Here is a 23,594-nt window from a genome sequence, read left to right as displayed (position 1 = left end):
AGAATCAAACTTATTCTTATACATAATTGAAGTGAATAATAGATACAGCCAGGATGGCAAAGCCAAAAACTAAACTGGTTTCTAACTTATATGGTAGTTGAGTATATATACATGTAAGGTAGGAAGACAAAGATCCAGTCTGTAATAATAGTCAAATCATGTGAATGTATATATTTGCATATATTCACACCAAAAATGAAATATAAAAAGAGAAGGAAAAAAAAGAGTAAGTTCCAAATCCGAACAAGTAGATATGTTTAGAGAAACATAGAGACTTTCGTTGTTTGTATAATAATGGAGTCAAATGGAGTTATCCATTGAAAATCTTGATGGGAATGGTGAGGGGTCAAACCGGCCAAGATGGCTTGTTACGAGAATAGCCAACATCCCATTTTCTTTAGCCATGGCCCCTTCATTGTTGAGAATTATGGGTTCATGACCCTCACCCCTCATTTACTTGTCTTCTTCGATCCCAACAAAACTCATTTCCCTAGCTTCATTCTTTTATGTTTTCACCATAAAATTTTTATTTTTTCTGTTTGGGCTTTGGGGTGGGGGACTCATTAATACGTGTTCCTTAGAACTGAAACGGGTTGTCGTGCACCCCACAACCGACCCACCCTTTGTGCTTGGTGCATATCATCTTCACTTGTGAGGAACACTCGTGCATGCATTTATGAACCAAAAAAAAAAAAACCCCTCATGCATGCATTTGAACATTGAAAACTGTGAAGAGGTTTTGGCTTCTACTTTCTAGTATTTTAGCTTCAAGATTCAGATTTAGGGTGAAAATTAAGACATACACTGTTAAAAGAAAAGGGACAAGCTCTCACTTTGCATATGGAAGTTTAGGTTCAAGCTTTAATAGTGACATTGCTCCCTAATTTATAATGTCTCCCCCCCCAAAAAAAAAATAGTGTTCATAAGTTAAATGTAAAAGTTTGCAACATGATTAATTTATAATTCAAACCAAACCAAATAAATTTAAATTATGATTTTAAATCTAATTACTATTTTTTAATTTAAGAATATGAGTTTCTTTTTGTCCCACTTAAGCATATAAGCTTAGCTTTTAAATGTTGAATTGTGCATCTAAATTAAATGATATAACTCGATGAATATTTGACACGTATATTCTAATAAAAAAATATAGGTACAATTTATCAAGAAAACCTCGTATATCAAATTGAATATATTTAAATCTAAACATAAATATTTAACTAAAAAATAACTTAAGTATTAAAATAAATATTGAAATTAAAGTCAGATACTAGATTGATAAAAAAAAAAACTTAGATAGTGAATGTGAAACTCATACCAAATCCTATATTAACAAAAAAAAAACAGAAAAGGAGAAAAGAAAGATGAATTTGATATTTGATATATGATATACATCCCAAGGTCTGGGGTCAGCCTGGCGAAGCGGCGGGTCAGCCAAGAAGACGACGAAAACATAAACACATGCTCACATGGTTAAGCACATGAACTAAACTACACTTCTGACCCCCACCCCTTTCTTTCTGCCATTCAAACTCTAATCATTAAATGATTTGAAATCATTTTGCTTTGCTTATTTTCCTTAATCTTTTTTCAATCTTATTTATATTATTGGCGCTAGGTATTTTAATTGACTTCTCCCTATAAATAAATTACTAGTTTCTCCTTCCTCTTCTTTTTTAAATCTAATTTTTAAAATATACCAGCTAAGAAATATTATTAATTACTCCATGGTTATTTCTGTGTATTATTTGGCTGTTTGAAGGAGAATTAGAATCCAATGCAAAACTTTCATCTGGATTAACCATTGATCTAACGTAACTTTGCTTTTAGTATGAACTTGACATTTTTTTTTATATTCATGTGGAGTAATTTTCTGAGTTTTTTTTTTTCAAATTGGGTTATGTTGATAATAATGTATAATATATGTTTGTTGAAAGCAATTATCCTAGATTATTTCAGATTTACAATGTGGGGAAAGAAAAAGAAATTATATAAAAATGTATTTATAAAAAATATATTTATCTTTTAAATTAATAATATTTTTTTTATGGATGGTTTAAATTAATAATAGTTTTGTTTCAAAGGAATGGTGATATTTAGAGGGGTGGTTTATTTAAAGATGTCATATAAAAAATATTTTTATAATAATAATTTTACATTTAAAATTTATTATTTGTACTTTTTTTATTAAATTAATGTACAATTTTTTAATACAACATTAAAAATAAAAAAAATGAAAGTAATATAATTTGAATCTGTATTAAAGGCGACTCCTTTCAAATCAAAACAAATTTATGTAGAATTAAACATGATTAATTACTTTATATTAATTTCACCATCTTTGAATGTTTGAGGTGAAAATTAAAATTAAAAATGAAATGTAAAATGTTAAAAACATGTAGGACCATGCTTTAATCCAATTATTCAATAACTTAAAAAGAAACACTTCAATTGGATGCATATCACCTCACCATGTCATCTATATTATTTATATTATTACATTTCAGATCATACAAATTATTTAATTAATCATTGGATTTTTATGATTTGAAAGTGAAAATAAAAAAGAAAAAAATTAATAATTTGTGTGACTCGAATTCTATCATTTGTTAAAGAAATAAAATATAGTGGTAAAATGAGAGGTTTTGTGGGTACGGATCATGCCCTGCAAATAGAATCTATATAGACTACACTTCTTCTATTTAACATTAATTAGAATAAGGTTTTTCAATATTTAAATAAATATAGTCGAAACTCCTCTTGTATTATTCGTTTTTTAATATTAATAAATTTTATTTTATTTATTCGTGATTTTTTCCTAGAAGAATGTTGGCGTAAAATTTGTATGTTCTTATTTTATAATAATTTAATTGCCATTATCAACGCAACATGGACTTTATTGAATTTGATTTAGGTATAATATTTTTTCCAGAAAAGTTGAGGTAATAATTTAAAATAATTGTATCATTACTTAGGAAAGAAAAAGAAAAAAAGACATCTCTATTATTTCTTATTCCTATATTTCGTGAATGGGATAAAGAATAGGAAGCAAGGGCAAAATGGTACAAGAAAGTAGTATAAATTGCGGTCTAAGTTGGTCACTTCACTCAGTCCCATGCACAACCCATCTCATCTAAAAGAATAAAAATATCAAAGAAGTAGGGACAACTATGGTTTCCAGAGTGGAAGAAGCAATGAGAAGGCAACAAAATCCAAACGGAAAAAAGGAGCATTTGCATCAGCAGTCGCCGGCGGCGTTGCAGAAGCAGCCGTCGATGATACAATGCAACAAAGGGAAGACTTCAAAGTTCAAGAGAAGCAGTTCCAACCTTGAAGAAGATGGCGCCTCTTCCGCCATTCTGTTGCTCGCTTGCATTGCCTGCACTCCCTCTTATTGATCAACAATTACATATATATATATATTAATTAAAATTATATACATATATATTATATGCTTAATTTCTTGCTCATGCCCTTACTCTCTTTCTGTCTAACTCCTTGTTTCTCTCTCTCTCTTTATGTAGTTGGAAATTTCCGATGGAAGTTTCCATCGGAAACTGTATTTGTATTTCTAACTTCTTTTTGCGTTGTATCAGTTGAAATTTATGCATTAAACTACTGTCTACTTTTTGCTTATGGTATCTGTATTTTTATTTTTAAATCATGAAATTTCTTTCTCTTTAATAAAAATAAATCATGAAAATAAATAAATATTACCGAAAATTTTTTTATCATTTATGTTTAATGACCATAACTCTTTCTTTTTTTGGTTAGCGAGAAAAAGTAGAAGTAGATTAGTAGAATGATATTCATCCTGTTTTCTCCATGGTGGGAAAAAGTACAAGTAGAATGATATTCATCGATAATAATAAAGACAATAAATTCGAATAATTAGAAAAAAAAAATTAATTATTACACTAAAATGACCCTTTTTCAATATATGAAAAGTTTAAAAAAGAAATTGAATATTTAATTGCTGGCATTCAATATTGATCTCAAATTCAAATAAAGGAATATTGTCTTTAATAAATCTAAAACTGACTTTAAAGAATGTTTTTGAACTCAAATTTAAATTTACGTGCAGTGCATATGGAAGAAGAATATAGAGGGAAAAAAATGGGGAAAAGACAGTACTGTTAAGTGAAAGTAACGAGACAGTAAAACGGGTGCCGTTAAATGCGAAAAATGTTGGGTAAAGAAGTGGTGCTGTCTGTCCGTGGACATTTTTATTTATATATGCAAAAATAAAAGAGTATCAAGTATATTTTTGTATTCAAGATTTATATCAAATTTACATGTCCATTTGTTTATATGAAAAATATTTTTTATTTTTTTGTGACTGTATATGATTTATAGAAAATAGTTTAGTTAAAGAAAAATTATTTACAAATCAATGTAAATAAACTCTCTTCACAAATTTGTATTTTAACCTCTGTATTTTTATTTTCAAGAACTTAGTCTATCTACTTTTCAGATTTGAAAATGAAGTCTAGTTGTTGAGATTGTTAAATTTTTTGTCAAATTTGTTGATGTCACATTTTTAAATAAAAATACTTACTTGTTAGTCATGTAACTAACAAATGATATTGTAATGAATCTGAATTTAACAAAATATTTTTAATATATGTAAAAAAATATAAAATATAAATTTATAGATATAAAATAAACTCAATCAAACAATAAAAAGATAAAAATCTTATATGTATGTTTGTTTCATTGAAAATAACTTTTATGAAATATTTTTAGAAAATCTATCAAACAACATAAAGTATTTTACATATATTCATTCAAATACCAAAAAATATAATTTTTTAAAAAAATGAGTCATTTTTTGAAAATCATTTTTAATAAAACAAGCATACCATAAATTATTTTTAAGAAAAAGCAATTAGAAGATTATAAACATATTTACTACATCTGTGGCTGACATGAAAATGGAGAGATTAGGGAAGGTACAAGGATACTTATAATCTATTATGGTTATCTTACCAGACAAAAATCCAAAATTTCAAAAGAATGCCCGCCATGTTCAGATAAGGTAATGCCCCTTTCTAACCACATATCTTTAACTTTTCGCATCTTTATATTTCTATTTTCTTAAATTTTAAATATGTTTTGCAATTTAAGATTTATTTCTTTTATGATGTACTAAAAGATATTTGAATTCCTTCTATTTTAATTTTGAGAAATTATTTTTTTGTTTTTTTCATTTAAAAATTTTGATACCTTTATGTAATTTTATCTCTTTCTAGCAATGTTAATTTGATTTTTGCTTTTAAATAATAAATAAATTATTATATTTTGACATAATGATAATAAATGATTATATTTTTGGTTAATTTGGTCCTTATTCCATTTTAATTAAATTTGCCCACTAACCTTTCAAAAAAAATTTAAATAATTTTTTAATGAAAATGACAACTAAAACATTCATTTAAAAATTCTATTTAAATATATTTATTACATAATTCTATTTTTTCACGTACTAAAATCATATCATTGATTACTTGTTTTGTATTTTTTAAAATATTCAGGTGTTTATGGGAAGTTTAATCGGTCATTCATGCCAATGATTCCATTTCACTTGGAATCACATCATGCTATTATTTCATTGCTCAAGCTTTACAATAAACGGTGAGGAGTAGTGACATGGAAGGTCTGAACCTACAAGGCCAACCGAAACCCACACGATTCCATCAACTGGGTTCGATTGGACTAGATTAATATCCCAATATACGAGAGTAAAGGGGGATAAAATAGAATCAAATTCATTGACCAAAAGGGAATAGTATCAGAATCATGAAACAAAAGAACAAAATTGAATCCAAAAGCATTATTTTATATTTTCCATATTTCTTTCAAACTTGAAAATATTAGTTATCCATTTCTAAATCCGATGAAATACCTAACTAATTCATAGATCAATGACACGAGACAACTTCTGGATCCGGTTTAATAAGAAGTCACCTTGTTTAATAGTGGCCTGGTAAAGAGCATTCTTCGCATCAGGGCGGTTAGTTTCGAGGACACCAGCAACCTTGTCAATCTTGCAATGAAGCTTCCCTGCTGCGATAAAACGAGATAGCTCCCTGGAATCATGAAGAAAAACCAATTAAATGAGAAGTTGCCTTAAAGAAACTCCAGCAATTCTAACTGCAATCGCAAGAAATTGTGGAAAAAGGTATGCATGCCTATATAGAGAGAGGTGTTAATCAGACGTAATTAGTTACTGATCAATGAACTCTACTGTCACCCCAAAAGCCTTTGCCATGGCTTCAATAGTAACACTCTTGTAGGATTCCAAAAATTGAGAGTAAACAACAGTCCTGACCTCTCTCATGTAAAACCGGAAATGTAGATGCAAATAGCGGTCCAATTTTATCTGCTCTGTCAGGCCAGCTGATATATATAGTTCAAACAAATCGAACGAACTGATCAGTTGAAAACATTTTAGCATTGATTAAATATGAGATAGCTCATAAATATTAGGAACATAGATAAGAAGGGATAAATATTGGGACAAACTGATGATTCTTATCTAGTTATAAAAAAAAAATAGCAGATCTATACATACCGAATGCTAAGAAGAATGATTTGTACTGACAATTGTAAAGAGAATTTAAAAATTCCGAAAGATGTGGAATTTTTCCAATCACAGTCAAGATTTCAGGAGCATCAACCACCTACAAAACATTTGGCCATTCAGTAACTTTAAATACCCAAAAATGTGTAATATAAGACATAGGACAGAAATGCGAGGCAAATAACAAAATAATACCTTTTGTTTCAGAGAAACTCTATCCAATGATATGATGCTTGTAAGCACAGTGTAAAATATGAATGTGTCATAAGGGAAAAGTTCGTAAGTTGTGAAGGTAGAAATGGAATCCAAAAATAGATTGGCAGCCTTCTTAAAATTTCGAGTGGACATGCAATACAAGCCTTCATACACCTTCAAACGGTTTTTTCTCTTCCAGTCACCTCCTTTCTCGAACAAGCTGGCATCCAAATAGTGAGCAGGCAATTAGTAAAAGACGTACATCTCAAGTATTGCAAGAGTCAGAACTAATGAATATTTGTCAATCGATAGGATTATATACATTTTTGCTTTATCAATACTGTTAGAAATAAGATCAAAATCCATATAGAAAAAGCCTATCTGCAACGAGCAGAAGACCAAGTCCATCTTTTGCCCAACAGCAACTGTCTTGTTTTCTGACACCTTCAGTTGCTCCAATGCTTTCTCCTAGATTGAGAAGGGCATAAGTCAAGATGACAAATATATGACTCGAAACATATATAGACAAAGAAGACATCAACTTCAAGAGAAATAAACTATAACTCTAAATACCTTTTCACCAATCTGAATGAAATACAAGAATTTAGCTAAATGTGCTTCTCGAACTTCACTTTCACCTAAGTTTTCTTCAGCATCAGCAATCCTACAATGCCAAAAGCCAGATTTGGATTAAACATATTCAATAGATAAACAACAATTAATCTAATATGAAGATGTGCTTCTTTCCCTTTTTCTTCTTAAAAAGGGGTTGGTGGTTGATGAAACCTATTGAGACGTAGTTGATGTACAAATTTTTAGAAGAAAACTAAGCCTTCTACTGTCCATGTATTATAACATTTGTCATTACTTATAGATTCTTGGTTGACAGACAACGCCATTAGTTCCAAATCCTAATTACCATGAAACTCTGAGGCAATTGAAAAGGAGTTATGATCTTGGAGGGGTGTACATCTTGTATAGAAAGAAAAAATGTTATAGATCCAAATACCTCTAACTAATTTTTGGAGGTTTTGGAAGGACAGAATGGGTAAGAATTACCCACCTCAAAGCTCTTGACATGTGAGTTTACACGGTTTTGTTTTTGGTTTCATAACCAGGAAGTGTTAGAATAACATGATGTTATATATGTTGACGATCACTTGTTTTTTTATAAATATTAGCGTTGTACTTCAGTTGGCACTATCTTGGTGCTCTTAGGGTTTTCATTTCATCTACCAAAAGAGGGGGAAGTGACAATTACCACTTCATCCCAATTCAAAATTTTTTTACTGGTTTCAAGAACTAGAGAGTTGATTGATTCAGCAAGAACCAAAAGCCATAGGGTACCCAATCTCTGAGCAGAGATTCTAGTTGTTTCAACTCAACTAGAGAGTTGAGATAAATTGGCAGAGGCTCCCATGTAGCTTTTCAGTACAATCCATGGCCACCTCCAGTCCCAGAATCTCGGCCAACCAACCACCAAGGACCATTCTACCCCTTTAATGGCTAATTACAGCTAAATCAAAAACTAATGGACCAATATCAAATAGATTAAACTGGCCCAAGCGAATAGGTCCAAGAATAACTAAAGGTCTCCAATCCTGACACCGGACTTGCCACCATTCTGATTGCTAATTTTATTTAAGCCTTCTACCTGTTAAACATAGAACACTGAACTAACCTGTTAAACATAGAACACTGAACTAACATCTATCGGACTCAGCAGTATCTGATGACCAGATCACTCCAGCATTTCATAGACATAATTCTAGTAAACATCATCACTCCAAACATGAAACCGTTAACACTAAAGCACCTCTCAAAGTAACCGCTTAACACTTTCACCTCCTCCATAGGCCATAAGCCTCATCAATCACGGAGCAAATGGTTCAGTCAACATGCTTTAGTCTAAAAGTTTCACATTATATTCTTATCAATTTTAGAATTAAATGAACAATAACAATGTGAGTTTGTCACTCTTTTACGTCTTGGTTGGCATTATTGCTATTGCAACATGCAAGGGGTTATGCGTAGTAGTAGGAATTTTACCAAAAACAATGTCTATTACTGGAATCTAAAATCTTATACTTCCCATTAACGATTAAGAACAGAAAACCTAAATTCATAATAAAGTTCCAATCACTCTTTAATATATCAAACAGGAAAAGAAATTGAAATTTCTTTTTCGAAAAACTCACTTTTCATCGAGCTTTTTAATCTCTTCCTCATTCTTTGCACGCATTGAGTCCAAAGCGCTGTGGTCCAGGTCCAGCACCTTGTCGGCGACTAGGTTTTCATAATATGGAGTCATATCTAAAACCGCCACAAAGACGAGCATACACGCAAAGCAATTCGTGTCAGATTTGAATAAGAATAAATTGCTGGGAAAAAGGAAGGAGAGAATTGGGGGAGTTACCATTGGATTTGACAGTGTTTAGGACCTCATCCTTGAGGCGGACCTTCTCGATGTCAGGGACATCCCGGTGCTTAAGAAGGAAGACTTTGTGAGCAAGGATTAGCTGCTGTGACTGCTGAGTTCCTTCTTGCGCATCCATGAGCACTGAGTTGGAATGAAGGAGTTCTGCTTTCTTTCTTAAAGGAAAAACTGCTGCGTTTTTGAGTTTGCTTGCGCAAGGAGAAATCAGCAAAAAGCCAAAAACAGAAATTTCTACCTTAAGGATCCTACCACGGTAGCTTGTAAGTCATTATAAAAAAAATGGGTTTATCCAATTTTTGGTTGATTTTTCCTTTTCAAAATTAGCCTTTAAATTTAACAGTTATTCTCGTATTAACATTAGAATTAAATAATTGTTCTTTCATCAAGACTTAAATTATGAACTATTTTAATTCATGTTAGTCTATAAATTTGATAATTGTTACTATATTGGATCTGAACTTTTTTTTCAGTATAACTATTTTTAAAGAAAATATGATTAATCTAGATAAAAAAAAGTTTAAATTCTATAATGAGAATAATTAACAAGTTTAAGGAATAATTTGAAAAAAAATCTAAAATTTAATGTGAAAATAATTATTAAATTTAGAGATTAACTTAAATAAAAAAGAAGTTTAAGTCTCTGGACTTCTAATAATAAATAAATATAGTTAAAATTTTATTCGAAAATATATCAAAGAAATAGATAATTTAATTCATTAGTTATTATTATTTCATTTTGATTTAAGTAAAAAAAGTGTAAAATTGTTTAAAAAAATGTCACAATACCTAGATAACGTAAAATTATTTAAAGAAGTAGTATTGAGTAATCAAATATTGTAAAATATTGACATTGTTTATATATATATATATAATTTTTATTTAGTAGTTCAAAACAGTTTCGTCTATTTTTTGTTAACATAGAATTTGAATGATGAATGAAAAGTAAATAATAAAATCGAAATCATGATAAAAAATGAATTTTTAAATTATTAAATTAATAATTTATTTTAATTATACCTAAATTAGATTATTAATTTTTCTATTTAACTTAAATTAAATAATAAATGGTAACTGTTGAACTGTTAAAACAGTTTATTTTGAATTAAATCCAGTCTGATTTCAACAATATTAAATTAAATTACATGTTATACTAGTTCAAAATAGACAAAAAAAACTACTAATTAATGAATAAAGAAAAAAAAGTGTAAAAAAAATATGATTTCTAAAAAATGAATAAATACTTATATTTTTAATTTTAAAACTTTAATATATATTATTTTTGTTTTTATATTTTCTCAAATTACATCAAATTCAATAAATATTTTTATTATAGTGTATATATACAACGGTTAGATAGTGATAAATTATTAAAAAAAATTAAACATACTGTAAAAAATAACACATCTATTGCTTTATGCTCCATTAGATACTATATTAATTGTGTTCTGTATGATATTAATACATGTTACAGTCTTTTAATGGAGTTGATGAAATTGTGGAGCTGTCTGAAAATGCTTTGAGTCGAAATTTGAATTAGTCATTTTTAATTAATAATGATTTTTTTGTAAATCGAAGAAAATCACAACGTCACCGAATAACGTTGATCTATCAAACAAGTTTTTGGTTAGAAAACTAATAAAAAAAAGACCTTTTTAAAATATTTGTCTACCCTCTCAAAACGTCTCATTTTCATTTTCATGTCTAGCGTTTATTTTTTTCAATACATACGGCTTAATATAAGTTATTATGGGTTGACAGTCCAAAAATGGTTTAATCCACTCTAATTTAACACAGCTACGCCAAATATCCACTTATCAATAGTGATTACTATAATAGCAAACCCCTTCAAAAAAATTTATAAAATATATATTTATTAAAATTTTATATAAAAACTAAATAATACTTTATGAAAATGGTAAAATTGAAGTTAAAAAAAATTATGATTTTATATAAACATATCTTTAAAACAAAAACAAAAACCTTTGTAATAATATAACTGTAAAAATAATGATTTTTTTTTCTCAATTGAATTTATATCCAAACCAACTCAATCAACATCAGTGGTATAACTATTGATATAGATATCAAGTAGTATAGATATCAAGTATCAGCTCGAATTAATAGAAAACACAGCTCACATCTCGATCCATATTCCTCAATCAATATAACATTAAATACAAAAATATTATATCCACCAAAATTTCTTCAGATTTAATACATATTTTACCATAGAAAGAACAGTTCTACGGCCAATCGTAGAGTTCGCGTGCGTGACAAATCTTAGTTTGGAGGCCATAAATTAAACCAACAAAATTTTTAAAATTTCACAGCTTACCCAAAGTCTGAAAGTATTGCAAATGCAGGGTGCTAAATTCTTAAACTCTCTTTTTCCCTCTCTTTCTCGAACTTGTTTCTGGTCCTTCTGCCTCTTCAGCCTTCTGTTCTGCCTCTAATATGGCCAACTGCAGCATACAGAACGAAACCAAACTCATTAGTTCAAGAAACAAATATGATCACTTGAGCGATCCCGCAGCAGTCTGTATAAACATTGAGAAAGAAAGTGAGAACTTTACCTCGTCAAGAAGTGGTTTAAGTTCCCTGTAACGAGCCTCAGCAAGATCAAAACCATCTTTACGGAGTTCCTGCAAAGTCAGAGACTTCATCATGTTTTGTACCCCAAAAAGAAGAGAAAAAATGGCGCATAATGTTTACTCGGACATGAAGCTCTGATATAATTGTCCACACATCAGTTTATATGTGTGCGGTTATTTAAAAGAGAATAGAAAAAGTAAAATAGAAAATGAGTGACGGATGGTGTTCTCCATTTAGAATAAGAAAGCACAATTATGAATCCATACATAGAAAATCCATTAAATTTAAAACAAATAAATAATAAATTATAAAATAAACAGACCTTGCCAGTGTGCTGAGTATGTTCATGGGCAGCCATTTGCCAGTACAAATTAGTACGTCTATAGAAATCCCTCAATGATTCTCCAGGCTGCAAAAGGAAACACATGACAATCAATAAAACTATGACTAACCTATGTAAAACTCATCAAAAATAGATTCAAACATCATTCTAGAATATTGGAAATTTAAAATGATTATTAAGGGGCTACCGTTGGTGTTCTCTGTGAATCTGAGAGGCCAAGGTTAGCTCTAATCTGCTCGATCCTGACTCGTTTCTCTTTCCTCCGCAAATTCTTTCCCTCGCCCCTTATTAAAGCAACAGCATCTCCCATTTGAACTGATTTCGTACCATCATTTGTACCCTGCAAGGGCAAGTGAACATAAAATCATATAAATTGGTTGGTCCATATATTTCTAACATGCCAAAGAAACAAGTATCTCTTTCCCAGACAATTATTACATATTTTCATCTTAATTTGTTTTTTAAGAAGAAATAGAATAAGAAAAGACATAATGAATTCCAAAAGCAGGCGAGATCTATGACATAATCTTCTCCCAATGATGTAACAGCAAAACCACTAGCAATTAACAAAAGTATTTTGGCTTAAACAAGTAAGCAATCACCTTTGCCTCGTCATCATCGTCAGATTCCTCATCATCGCTACCGCTCTCACCTTCATCTTCGCTATCATCATCATCATCATCATCTTCATCTTCATCATCTTCATCCTCTGAGGCTTCCACCCATTCACTTTCAGATGCCTATGAATTGACATGGATAAGCAAGAAGAGAAAGAAATCAAACATGCATGCTTAATTGTAAAACAGCATTCACTACCTAATCAAGAACTCGTAAAAAAAATTGGTATTGAAAATAGATGGATGTATATTTTAAAGATTCAGCTTTCAGGATTTAATCCAGAAGGTGCCCAGAGAGGGGGTCGTGGAGAGGAGAAAACTTAGTTAAATCACAATATCCATAAAACTTAGTTAAATCACAATATCCATTTGTATTCTTAATGAGATCTATCTAATCCTATTGAACATATGTCAGCAAGCTGTCACAGTATTCGGATATATGATGATAATGATTTGTGCCTGTCCAATGTTTAGAAATCACAATATCCATAAAACTTAGTTAAATCACAATATCCACTTGTATTCTTAATGAGATCTATCTAATCCTATTGAACATATGTCAGCAAGCTTACACAGTATTCGGATATATGTTGATAATGATTTGTGCCTGTCCAATGTTTAGAAATAAATATATGAACACTTAAAGAAGAGAAGAGAAGAGAATTCAACAAACCGGTATGATGCACTTCCATTCGTCAAGTTTACTAAGATTAAGAGAATATAAATCATCAAGTGTAATTTCTCGATCTTTAACCTCCATCATGCCCCCGTATATATATAAAGTGTCTTTACCAACAACCATGCAGGAATTTATTCGTCCACAAGGCTTTACAACCTGAAAATTGATGACAGATTCATGCATCAATAAATTGGACATATTTAAAAGCAATAAACAATTACTTCAATGCAGTATGACAAACCTCAGGTGAAACAGAATCTTGAACATTGAATTTAGATTTAGATTTAGTTTGCTGAGGCTTTGAAGTAGATTTGATTGACCTTTCATCATTGATTGTCATGCTTGCTACGATGTGCTCAGACATTTCATCAATGTTGCTTTCCTCATCACCAGCTTCTTCATCATACTCCATAATTTGGTCTTTATCATCTATGCCACTAGTCTTTGCTTCAATATTTACCTTATCATTATAATCAGAACCAGGTGTTTCTTGTTTTGAATCCTTTCTTGACTGCAGAACACCAATTGAAAAAGAAATTTGTATTATTAAAGTAAAAGCTAGCACAAGAGAATTACAATTATAATTGAACGATCAACAGAAAGAAATGCCTTTACAACTTGAAAAGAAGAAAAGGTAGTAGTGACAGATGTGTAACCAGAAGTTAGATCCAATACTTATAGGCTTATTACTGGCAATACCTTAACCTTGGTTGACTTTTCCTTCCGTAGCTCCAAAGGATACCTAACACAAACAACACTCTCATTTAGTGAAAAGAAAAAGAACAAAAATATCACCCACTAGCCCTTCTTAAAATTTGAACTAAAATGAGAGTGAAACACATTGATAGGAGGTAAAATAAAAAAGGGGACTGCGATGACTCCTTAAAAATGTAAAGTTATTGCTTCATTGACAATTATTTACTGAGCCTACAGCTACTAAGCTTTGCCTCTTTGGACAAGTTACCAGCTCACTATTCCAAACCAGTTGTGAAGTGGCAAAGTTTCAGTTAATGACTATAAAAGTTTTACTCTATAGCATGGGTAGAAACTAAAGATCCTAAGTTGTTGAATAGACCAAGCTTACCATCGGTGGTTATCTAGTTGGAAGCCATAAAGTTCATTCAAGAACAAGCTCATCATTACATCACCTGCACAAATATATATAGTCAGAAACAAAGAAGATGGCAATCAACTCAGAAGCATCACTTAACAGACCATTAATCCTGTGGGTGAAGTGAATATATTGAGAACCTCAAAAACAACAGTTTGGTAAACTGCAATTAGGTGTGATTGTTTAAACTGCAACAGTTTGATAAACCAGATATACTTTTCCCCTAAGGTACATCACTGTCAAAGGTCATTTAAAAAAGAGAAATTTCTGCAGAAGAAGATCAGAGAGATGATAGGAAATTACCTTCCATTTCCATATCTACTACACCCCCAAATAGCATAGCACGTTTCTTATGAACACACATGGAAAACCCGGCACGAGCACTAGGAGGCATCCCACTTTTTTTAACCTATAAGACAGGAGATGTTGTATCATATACAGACGAATATGTTGATCCAGTCAAAAGTAGATCACAATGTGCTTTCATTTTTATTGCCATTTATGCATACTTCTTTTTTTGAAAGAACCATTTATTCATACTTATAGGAGATAAGAAAGACCTAAAACCTTGTTCCACTCCCAAGTCTTAGGATCAAGAGACCACATGTCCGCATGAACAATTCCTTTCTCCAAGGCTGAGCTGTTCTTATCAGAAGACACTTCTTTGTAGTACCCTCCATATAAATAAATCTGAAAATTATATTTAAAGCAAAGAAATTAATTTATAAATATTACTTCTGTACGAAATGCTCTTGCTTGGAACTGGTGAGAAAAATTATGAGGCAAAATCCATTGTTAAGCTAACGGACAATATCAAGCATTAATCAGAACACCAGTTTAGATTTAAAGCATTCAAATAGATTCAGGATGCCTTTTTTGGCCAACTCACCTGATCTTGATACACGAAAAATTGGAAACCACTCCGAGCACTAGGCCACATGAAACCAAGCCTAGGCTTTATTTCTTGCCACTACACGCCAAAAGACATATCTTTAGTTCAAGAGCTGAATGAAACTTGACAAGTAAAACATCTAAATTAAATCAATAATAGACGCAAGAAAATGTTTACCTTGAACTCATCTAGGTCAAAGATGTGCAAATCATTATAATACCTATAGACAAGCAATTTCAGGGGGAGTCAAAGGTCAACCGCGAAAGTAAAAGGGGTAATAATGTTAAGCAAAATATTAGAATGTTATAGTTCATTGATGGAAAGGGTGAAGGGGGGAAGTGAATAAAGTAGTACCCGTAAAGTTAATGCATGATTTATCAATCTTATTATCATTGATATATGGTTTTAGAGAATCTTAAGTACTTCATATTTCAATAGCACAAGAATAAAAGAGAGGAAAAAGGAAAAGATACACAAACATAATTCCTGAAATCATAATGAATTTTGACTTAAATTCCTAAAATTTAGCAAAAGTAGAATCCCTAAAAGCTAGACAAGAAAGGTGTTCCTTAGATGAGAATCAATCTTACGTCGGAGCATCTCTGTATCATATTTTATTGATACCACATGACATGAGGTAATTAACTCATCTTCCAAATTCCAGAGAGTTCGTTCTCATACATATCAAGAGTTAGCTATTGTAATGACAGCTATGAACAGGTAATACATTATACACCACGCTGGTAATGTTGATAAGAACTAAGCAGAGCTTAAAGTAGAGAAGAAGAAATTGGTTTTAGTGTAATGAAAATTTTCAATTGTGAATAAGATTATGAAACCTCTAATAGTATCTCAAAAAGACCATTAACAACCTCACTTCTCTGAGCGTATCATAGAAGCCACCAAAAACAATAATCTTATGCTTGTACAGGACCTGCAAGAAGAACAACATAATACAAAAAGTTGAAGATGTAGACAATTTTTTTTTCCTAAATAGACATTAAACCCTAAAGAAAATGAATATAATTTGGCTCTCTGATTCCAAATGAAAATTTCATTTTCTTAGCAATTAAATATGCAAATATGTAAAGAAAACTAAACTTACCATTCGATGACCAGACCGTGGACTTGGACAACCTTTCAAATTTAGTTGTTCCCATTGATTTGTTTTTAGATCCAACATCCAGAAGTCCTGAAAGAATTCTCAACATTAAATCTTTAACTTTGGAAGAGATGATACAGAAGAGGTGGACGGAAGGATACAATGTAGTTTAAATCAGTTTCACCTTGTAATGATGGAACCGTTCTTGATTTGGAGATGTAAATTCACCACCTAAGAACAAAGAATACAGTATTGCATGAGATGAAGAAAAATCAAGAGTTAACATAATTGCTTATACAAATTGAAGCAAAGTTTAGCAGTCTACCAAAGATATAGAGACAATTTTTCCAAGCAACTGCCTGATGAGCACTACGAGGAGGCGGACTGTTGGGACTTGAAACCAACTTCCATTCCATCTTTTCTACATCAAACCTGTAAAGATCACCATACACAAATGTCTGCACCAATCCAAATCAGCATCTTTTGCTACCAAACCGAAACTGCAAGCATTCACCAACTCCAAATCAATTACTCTAGAACAGTTCGTTATAGAATCTAACCTTACTGCCATTGTAGAATTCACCCCCGTATAGTATCAACTCTGTATCTTTCAGAGGATTAACTGTTAACTACACAATTAAGTAAAAAAATCAATTTTAAAGGAAAAAAGTAAAAATAAAAAATAAAAGGAAAAGATTGATAGAAATGTATTAGCAGTCATTGGCAAGGCAGTACCGAGCAGTTCGATCGAGGAGATGGCGCAGGGACATTTTCATCAACATGAACTTCCTTTTTCTTTGCTTCCTCCTTTTGAATACTCAACTGTTCAAATAAAGAGTTTTAAACACAAAGTTCCAAAAATAAAATAAACCGAAATTACCTTCAAAGAAAATCTTAAAACTATATTTTCTCGAAAGCTGATTTTAAGCTTGAAACACACATACACATCTATATGAAATTAGAAAGAAGTGAAGATTTTTTAATTACCAAAATGGCGTCAATGTCATCTTCGGGAGAAAGTTTCTTGGACTCTCGACGAGCTCTCTTCTCCTCAGCTTTTGCTGTTTTCCTTTCCGTTTTCTCTTTGCCTTTGCCTGGCTTCTTCGATTTCTTCCCCATTTTTTACAAGTGTTTTTTTGACTAAACCCGCTCCTCCTTTTTAACACTAACTCAACCGAAAGCCTGCCTCTCTCCGAGTTAATACAGTACGAGAAACACAGGGTTTCAAACAAGCTCAGAACCCAGATATGGACACACTTTTTTTTCCACGTAACGGTGACGTTTCCTGATTTGTAAAACGCTAAACGTTCGAAAACATCGTCGTTTTAATATCCAAAATGCGGCCAAAAATATAAACGGGTCGACCTTGTGTTGAGTAAGCCCGCAAACCTTGGATTTTAATAGAAAGTCCCCGAAGGCGAAAGAAAGAAAGAAAGAAACGAGTAATTTGATCATCTTTAATCGGGTTGGGCCTAAATTTTAAATGCGGGCCAATGAAATTTGGGTTTAGGAGAAACACCCAAATAAAATACCGCAACATAAAAATTAGTTACTCTTACTGGCAATGGACACTTTAGCCTCAACTAAAAAATACAGTGTGTTTGGATAGATAAATTAATATTTTATATTTAATCTATTTTAAAATATTAGTATAATTTTTTTTTGTTGTTGTTGTTTGGATGAATACTTTTAAGAAGAAAATATATGCTATTGGAATTTATTATTGAAATTAATGATAATAAAAAAATACATACCTTAAAAAAAAACATATATAAAAAATACATATATGAATAAAAATATGGCATATAGATAATAATAAATACTCCAGCTGGTTATCACTCAAAAAAATATGGCATATAGATATAATTATATTTTAAAAATATATAAATATTATTAATAATATAAAATATAATATATGCATTGGACGAAATAAGTAAAATATAAAAACCACTTTCTAAGGGTAATTTTGGATAAAGGATTTTTTTTTTTTAAATTATCATAAATTTTAAATTTTCATTAACTTAATAAAAGTGTATTTGAAATCAAAAGCCATGGATTTTAAATTTTAAAAATGTGTAATTACACTGAATTAAAATTCTTTAAGAATGCAGTGATATTCCTTTAAGGAAGCACGAAAGGGCACAAATAAATGCAAATAATACCACCCACAATTATGGATTATCTTGAAAATGCTTCAACCAATTGGCAATTCCTTTATGGTTAATACAAAATGCGAATCACAATAGGTTGGTAACTTTGTGGGCTAGGAACAATTAGAGCTGCAGCAAAAGGTTAAAAAATTAAAATTTAAAAAAATATATGAAAAACTTTACGAATATATATAGATAGGTTATATAAAATTTAAAAGATTTGATAAAAAATATATCAACATTATATTTAATTATTTTTAGTTGTTTGTATTCGAAATTGTTAATAAACCTTTTTATAAAGATGATTTTAATTGAGAGATTAGATTGTACGAAATATATATTATCATTTTCCAATAATCACTATTTTTTACCTAAAATTAAGTTTAATAACCACTAATTTTTCAATATATGCTGAAAGAAAGTTTTATTTGAATATATGTGTTGGGTTTTTTTTCCCTAAATTTACCCATCTATGTTGTTTTTGGGACGCATTTTCACTAAAAATAAAAAAATTATTTTTTATTAGATTGTTAAATATTAGTGTTTGAGTTTCAAGTTCGATTCCCTTGTTACTCATATTTTTATTTTTATTTCATATTGTTTTAAATTTTTTTATTTTTAATTAATAATTTTTAGGTATTAGTTCTTTTGTTAGATAGTTAATTGTACTTTCATTATTGAGTCTTAAGTTTGATTAATTAAAAAGAGTTATTAATTCAAAAGATGAATTAAAAATAAAAAAAACTTGAAAAATCTAATCAAAAGAATTAATATGTCAAAAATATTAATTAAAAAAAATTAAAACCACATGAAATAAAAAAAAATACAAATGTGAGCAAGGAAAGAATCAAATCTAAAACTAAAAGAAAAAAAAATATTCTACTTTAATTCGACGAATTCAAAGTTTTCTATCTCATGAGAAATTATGATTATTGCGTTACATTCCTCGCAAGAAACAAAATAAAATTACTTATTGCATAGCAAAAGAAGTTTTATCCTTTAGAGTTGATTTACAATTTTTTTTAATTTCCCCCTGTTATAGTCCTGAAATTTCTTAGATTTAGACCAATCTAACGTGTTTTCTCTATAATTAATTAGTTATTCCGATTTGTTTAAAAAAAAACAGTTATGGTGAAAACACGCAATTGCCCTGTAACACGCGCATTTAATAACATCATTCTTACTTAAAATCCTATCAAATTACCTTCTTTTGAATTCCAATTTATGTTTGGTTTGGTGTAATGGATTAGCCATTACACCCCTATTCTGTGGGCCCCACTAATCCCCACTTAATCCCATGTTTGGTTTGATGTATTGCCTATTACAGGCCTATTACAACACGGATGTATTCCTCATTTTCTCTGCTTCAACAACGATTAGCCATTCCGTTCTAAAAGTAAGGATTAGCTAATCGTTTCTGTTTTACCCTCCCCAGCCAAAATCTGCTGCTCCACCCCACCCTCTCCCTCCCAACATCAACAGCAGTACACAACCCACCAAACTCCAAGGCAAAAGTCTTCGAAGACCTATCATCTCTTTTATTCTATTACCGATTGGATCCAAACAAAGGATTTTTTTTGCCCTTTTAATGGATCATTGGTATTTTATAGGATTTTTGCTTCTTATTTTGCTTCATCTCTGTTTGGTTTCAGCTGAGATCAATGGATTGGTGCTTGAAATGAAGAGAGGAACTTCTTCGGTTCCATTTGATCCCACTCGTGTTACTCAACTCTCATGGCACCCTAGGTCACTTTAATTTCTCTCTTCTTCTTTTTCGCATTTTGTAACTTTTTTCTGTTTAATTTACTCAAAATTGTGAACTTTATGTTTTTATTTTTATTTTTGGGGCTTTCCTTTACAAAGGATTTTTATCAAGTGAGGAATGCGATCACCTTATTACTCTGGTAAGCAACATTTTTTTAAACTAATTTGTTGATTAATTTCGATTTGTGATGTTAACCCCCTCCCCTTTTTTTCTTAAAATGTGTGAATTTCAGGTTAAGGATAAATTAGAGAAGTCAATGGTGGCGGATAATGAATCGGGTGATAGCATTGAGAGTGAAGTTTGAACCAGCTCTGGCATGTTTCTTCAGAAAAATCGGGTATATAATTAAATTGCCCCTTTTTTTAGTTTAAATCTGTGAAATTAGCTGGAATTCTGTTAATGGAAGATAGAAATATTACAGCGGTGAAGGCAGTTCACTTATTCTTCATAAATAACCAAATTTTGGATGGTAGTTTATGACAGATGATGTTTTAGGTGTCTTTTACTCCTTTCCCCTAATGATTCATTCACACTTAATCTAGGGCAAGCTCTTTACCTAAAGAATCCGTTTCCTCACTGAATGCATTGAAAGTTAAAGATGATAGTTGTGCTCTTTGGCATTGGCTTAAGCTTTTGGGATAATTACTTTCCCTTAATGCTGTATCAGATATCTCGAGTAGGACTCCTGATAACTGATTTACTTCTTATTTCTTCCTCTGCTATCTTGTTGCTCACTGGGGAATGCGTTACTGCTTTAATCATTCTTCAGTTTGCACCTTTTTCTTCACTGGAGTTCAGGTTCAAATGTGTACTGCTTAGTATTAGTTACTTGTTTCATTAAGTTTAGAGATCGTTTACTCAATACTAATTTTGATGACTCAGATTGTTTATTTTTGTGGACCGTGTTTGGAAAGCATTGTATATGCTGATTCTTGAAGTTCAAATGCTTATGTGGTGTCCTTTATTTCTCATGTGAAGGATGAAGTAGTTGCTGATATCGAAGCTAGGATTGCTGCATGGACCTTCCTTCCAGCAGGTATATATCATTTCTTGCTTGTTGTTACCCTATAATTTCTTAATCTACGTTGAATGGTGTTTTCTCATCTTATTTTAATATGGCATACCAACCAGAGAATGGGGAGTCCATGCAAATAATACATTACGAGAATGGTCAAAAGTATGAGCCACATTTCGATTATTTTCATGATAAGGCTAATCAAGAGCTGGGCGGTCACCGTATAGCCACTGTACTGATGTATTTGTCTGATGTTGAGAGTGGTGGGGAAACTGTGTTTCCAAATGCAGAGGTAAGCATTTGACTGTGAAATTTTTATTCCCCCTATTTATGTTTGCTCTCTTCCTATTCTATCATTGTTAAATGCTTACATTTCCATTTTATTTTGTTCATCACTTACTAGTCTGCCTTCTGCAGGGAAAACTTTCTCAGCCAAAGGATGATAGCTGGTCAGATTGTGCAAAAAATGGATATGCAGGTAATACTATGATTTCCATTGGAGATTTTGTGAAATGCTTACTGAGTTGTGTTTTTACTTTTCTCAGATATTAATATGCTAGATCATACCGATTTGTTGGAAGAATTTTCATTTGATTCTAGCTGATAAAATCTCACTTTAATGAACAAGTGAAATTAAGTTTGCCACTTTTGTTTGTATGATTGGTTTGTGATTTGTATTCCAATGAATTCTGCAGATATTACTATGAACCTGCTGTATATGTTCATAGCTTCTTATTTAATTGTTCTCGGATAAAATTGCCACCTTAGAAATCCAACCATATAATCCAACCATATACTTTTATTCATAATATACCTGTGGTATTATTAACATCGTGTAAGGCTAATATGGATAGGTGGTGATGGAACCTTACTATCATAATTTTGTTTTTGGTATGTATTTTATGAGCGTTAATTCATCATACTATTATTATGAGCGTTAATTCTGCTGAATATATCTAGATCTTTGTTTATAGAGAATCGACTGAATTGCAAAATTTTAGCATCTGCTATGATGAATGTCACCTGACTGGTAATCATTTCAGGGCACCCTGACTCAGTACTACGAACAGCTGCCAGTAAGTCTAGAGAATTTGAGGCTGTATACGGGAAACACCGAAGCAAGGGATCTGAAGACAAGTTGCCAATGCAAAGTAGTCTTGACGAAATGGTGGTTTTTATTCTGGAACTAATCAGCCTTACACGCTTAAAGACATGGGAGGAGGGCACTTGTATTAGGTCATTGACTCAACTTCAACAGAGGGCAAGGATGCTTCTGCATCAACATTGATTCAATGAAATCCATGTAATACTTGTAATTTTTCCCAAGGTCATTCATTTTCGGATATAGTTAGTGATGTGAATAGGATTGTGACTAATATGCTATCTAGCATTTTGTAAAGTTTGGGTGGGCTAGAAAATTGGAAAACATATTAGTTGGTAGCTGGAAGGTTGAAATGAGCTGACCGGCATTTTGTACAATGCATTTCTAATGAGAAAAATTTGTTAGTTATAATTATTTTAAATTTTATTAAATCATATATTTTAATTAAAATATATTTAATATTAATTATTTCAAATTATATTTTATAGTATTATATATTATGATTTTAGTAAATTCATATAAGAATATTGATTATTAAGAATTTTATTAAATTATATATTTTAATTATAATATATTTAATAATAATTATGTTAAATTATCTATATTATGATTTGAGTAAATTCATATAAGAATATTAATTATTAAAAATTTTATTAAATCATATATTTTAATTATAATATATTTAATAATAATTATGTTTAAATATGATTAAATTATTTATTATTGATATTAATAATCTTATTAAATTTTAAATAACAATAACAATAATCATTTACCTAAACAAATTTATGCTAAGGGTATTCTAGTCATTTTAGTTTTTTCCATTATGCTATTACACCTCTATTCCATTCAACCAAACATAAGATTACTATTATGCCTCTATTCCATTACATTCAACCAAACAGTTGATTTGCTATTACACCTCTATTCCATTACACCTCTAATCCAATACACCTCCAATCCAATAGACCTCTAATCCAATACAGTGAACCAAACGTGCCCTTATTAAAA

The 23,594-nt window shown here is 30.7% G+C and overlaps 3 protein-coding genes across 5 annotated transcripts; 1 reads left to right on the top strand and 2 right to left on the bottom strand.

The window, feature by feature from the left end:
* Positions 1-5,752: 5,752 nt before the first annotated feature.
* Positions 5,753-9,475, bottom strand: LOC121211064 (26S proteasome non-ATPase regulatory subunit 6 homolog). 2 transcript variants are annotated; one of them, XM_041083271.1, is made up of 8 exons: positions 9,195-9,475; positions 8,977-9,091; positions 7,352-7,442; positions 7,101-7,246; positions 6,779-6,998; positions 6,575-6,683; positions 6,231-6,399; positions 5,753-6,089 (listed from the first exon to the last, which is right to left on the bottom strand). In XM_041083271.1, the coding sequence occupies exons 1-8, from the start codon at positions 9,331-9,333 to the stop codon at positions 5,915-5,917; spliced, it is 1,164 nt and encodes a 387-aa protein (XP_040939205.1). In that variant the 5' UTR covers positions 9,334-9,475; the 3' UTR covers positions 5,753-5,914. The 2 variants fall into 2 exon arrangements, with proteins under 2 accessions (XP_040939205.1, XP_040939206.1); XM_041083272.1 differs by having other exon boundaries at positions 6,332-6,399.
* Positions 9,476-11,380: 1,905 nt separating this feature from the next.
* LOC121211063 (kelch domain-containing protein 4) lies at positions 11,381-17,809 on the bottom strand. The gene is made up of 20 exons (XM_041083270.1): positions 17,539-17,809; positions 17,287-17,373; positions 17,112-17,180; positions 16,877-17,009; positions 16,736-16,782; positions 16,555-16,641; positions 16,322-16,383; positions 15,627-15,669; positions 15,447-15,527; positions 15,125-15,247; positions 14,861-14,966; positions 14,531-14,594; positions 14,146-14,188; positions 13,688-13,957; positions 13,441-13,602; positions 12,753-12,890; positions 12,338-12,490; positions 12,130-12,216; positions 11,789-11,857; positions 11,381-11,677 (listed from the first exon to the last, which is right to left on the bottom strand). The coding sequence occupies exons 1-20, from the start codon at positions 17,668-17,670 to the stop codon at positions 11,591-11,593; spliced, it is 2,043 nt and encodes a 680-aa protein (XP_040939204.1). The 5' UTR covers positions 17,671-17,809; the 3' UTR covers positions 11,381-11,590.
* A 3,531-nt stretch (positions 17,810-21,340) lies between these two features.
* Positions 21,341-22,994, top strand: LOC107961014 (uncharacterized). 2 transcript variants are annotated; one of them, XM_041083269.1, is made up of 4 exons: positions 21,341-21,499; positions 21,595-21,773; positions 21,899-21,959; positions 22,525-22,994. In XM_041083269.1, the coding sequence occupies exons 2-4, from the start codon at positions 21,612-21,614 to the stop codon at positions 22,767-22,769; spliced, it is 468 nt and encodes a 155-aa protein (XP_040939203.1). In that variant the 5' UTR covers positions 21,341-21,499; positions 21,595-21,611; the 3' UTR covers positions 22,770-22,994. The 2 variants fall into 2 exon arrangements, with proteins under 2 accessions (XP_040939203.1, XP_040939202.1); XM_041083268.1 differs by having other exon boundaries at positions 21,344-21,502; positions 21,598-21,773.
* Positions 22,995-23,594: the final 600 nt, after the last annotated feature.

This window comes from Gossypium hirsutum, chromosome A12 (assembly GCF_007990345.1).
Source record: "Gossypium hirsutum isolate 1008001.06 chromosome A12, Gossypium_hirsutum_v2.1, whole genome shotgun sequence".
NCBI lineage: Eukaryota > Viridiplantae > Streptophyta > Magnoliopsida > Malvales > Malvaceae > Gossypium > Gossypium hirsutum.
Note: the sequence above shows the minus strand (reverse complement) of the source record. Positions and strands in the feature narration are given on the sequence as shown.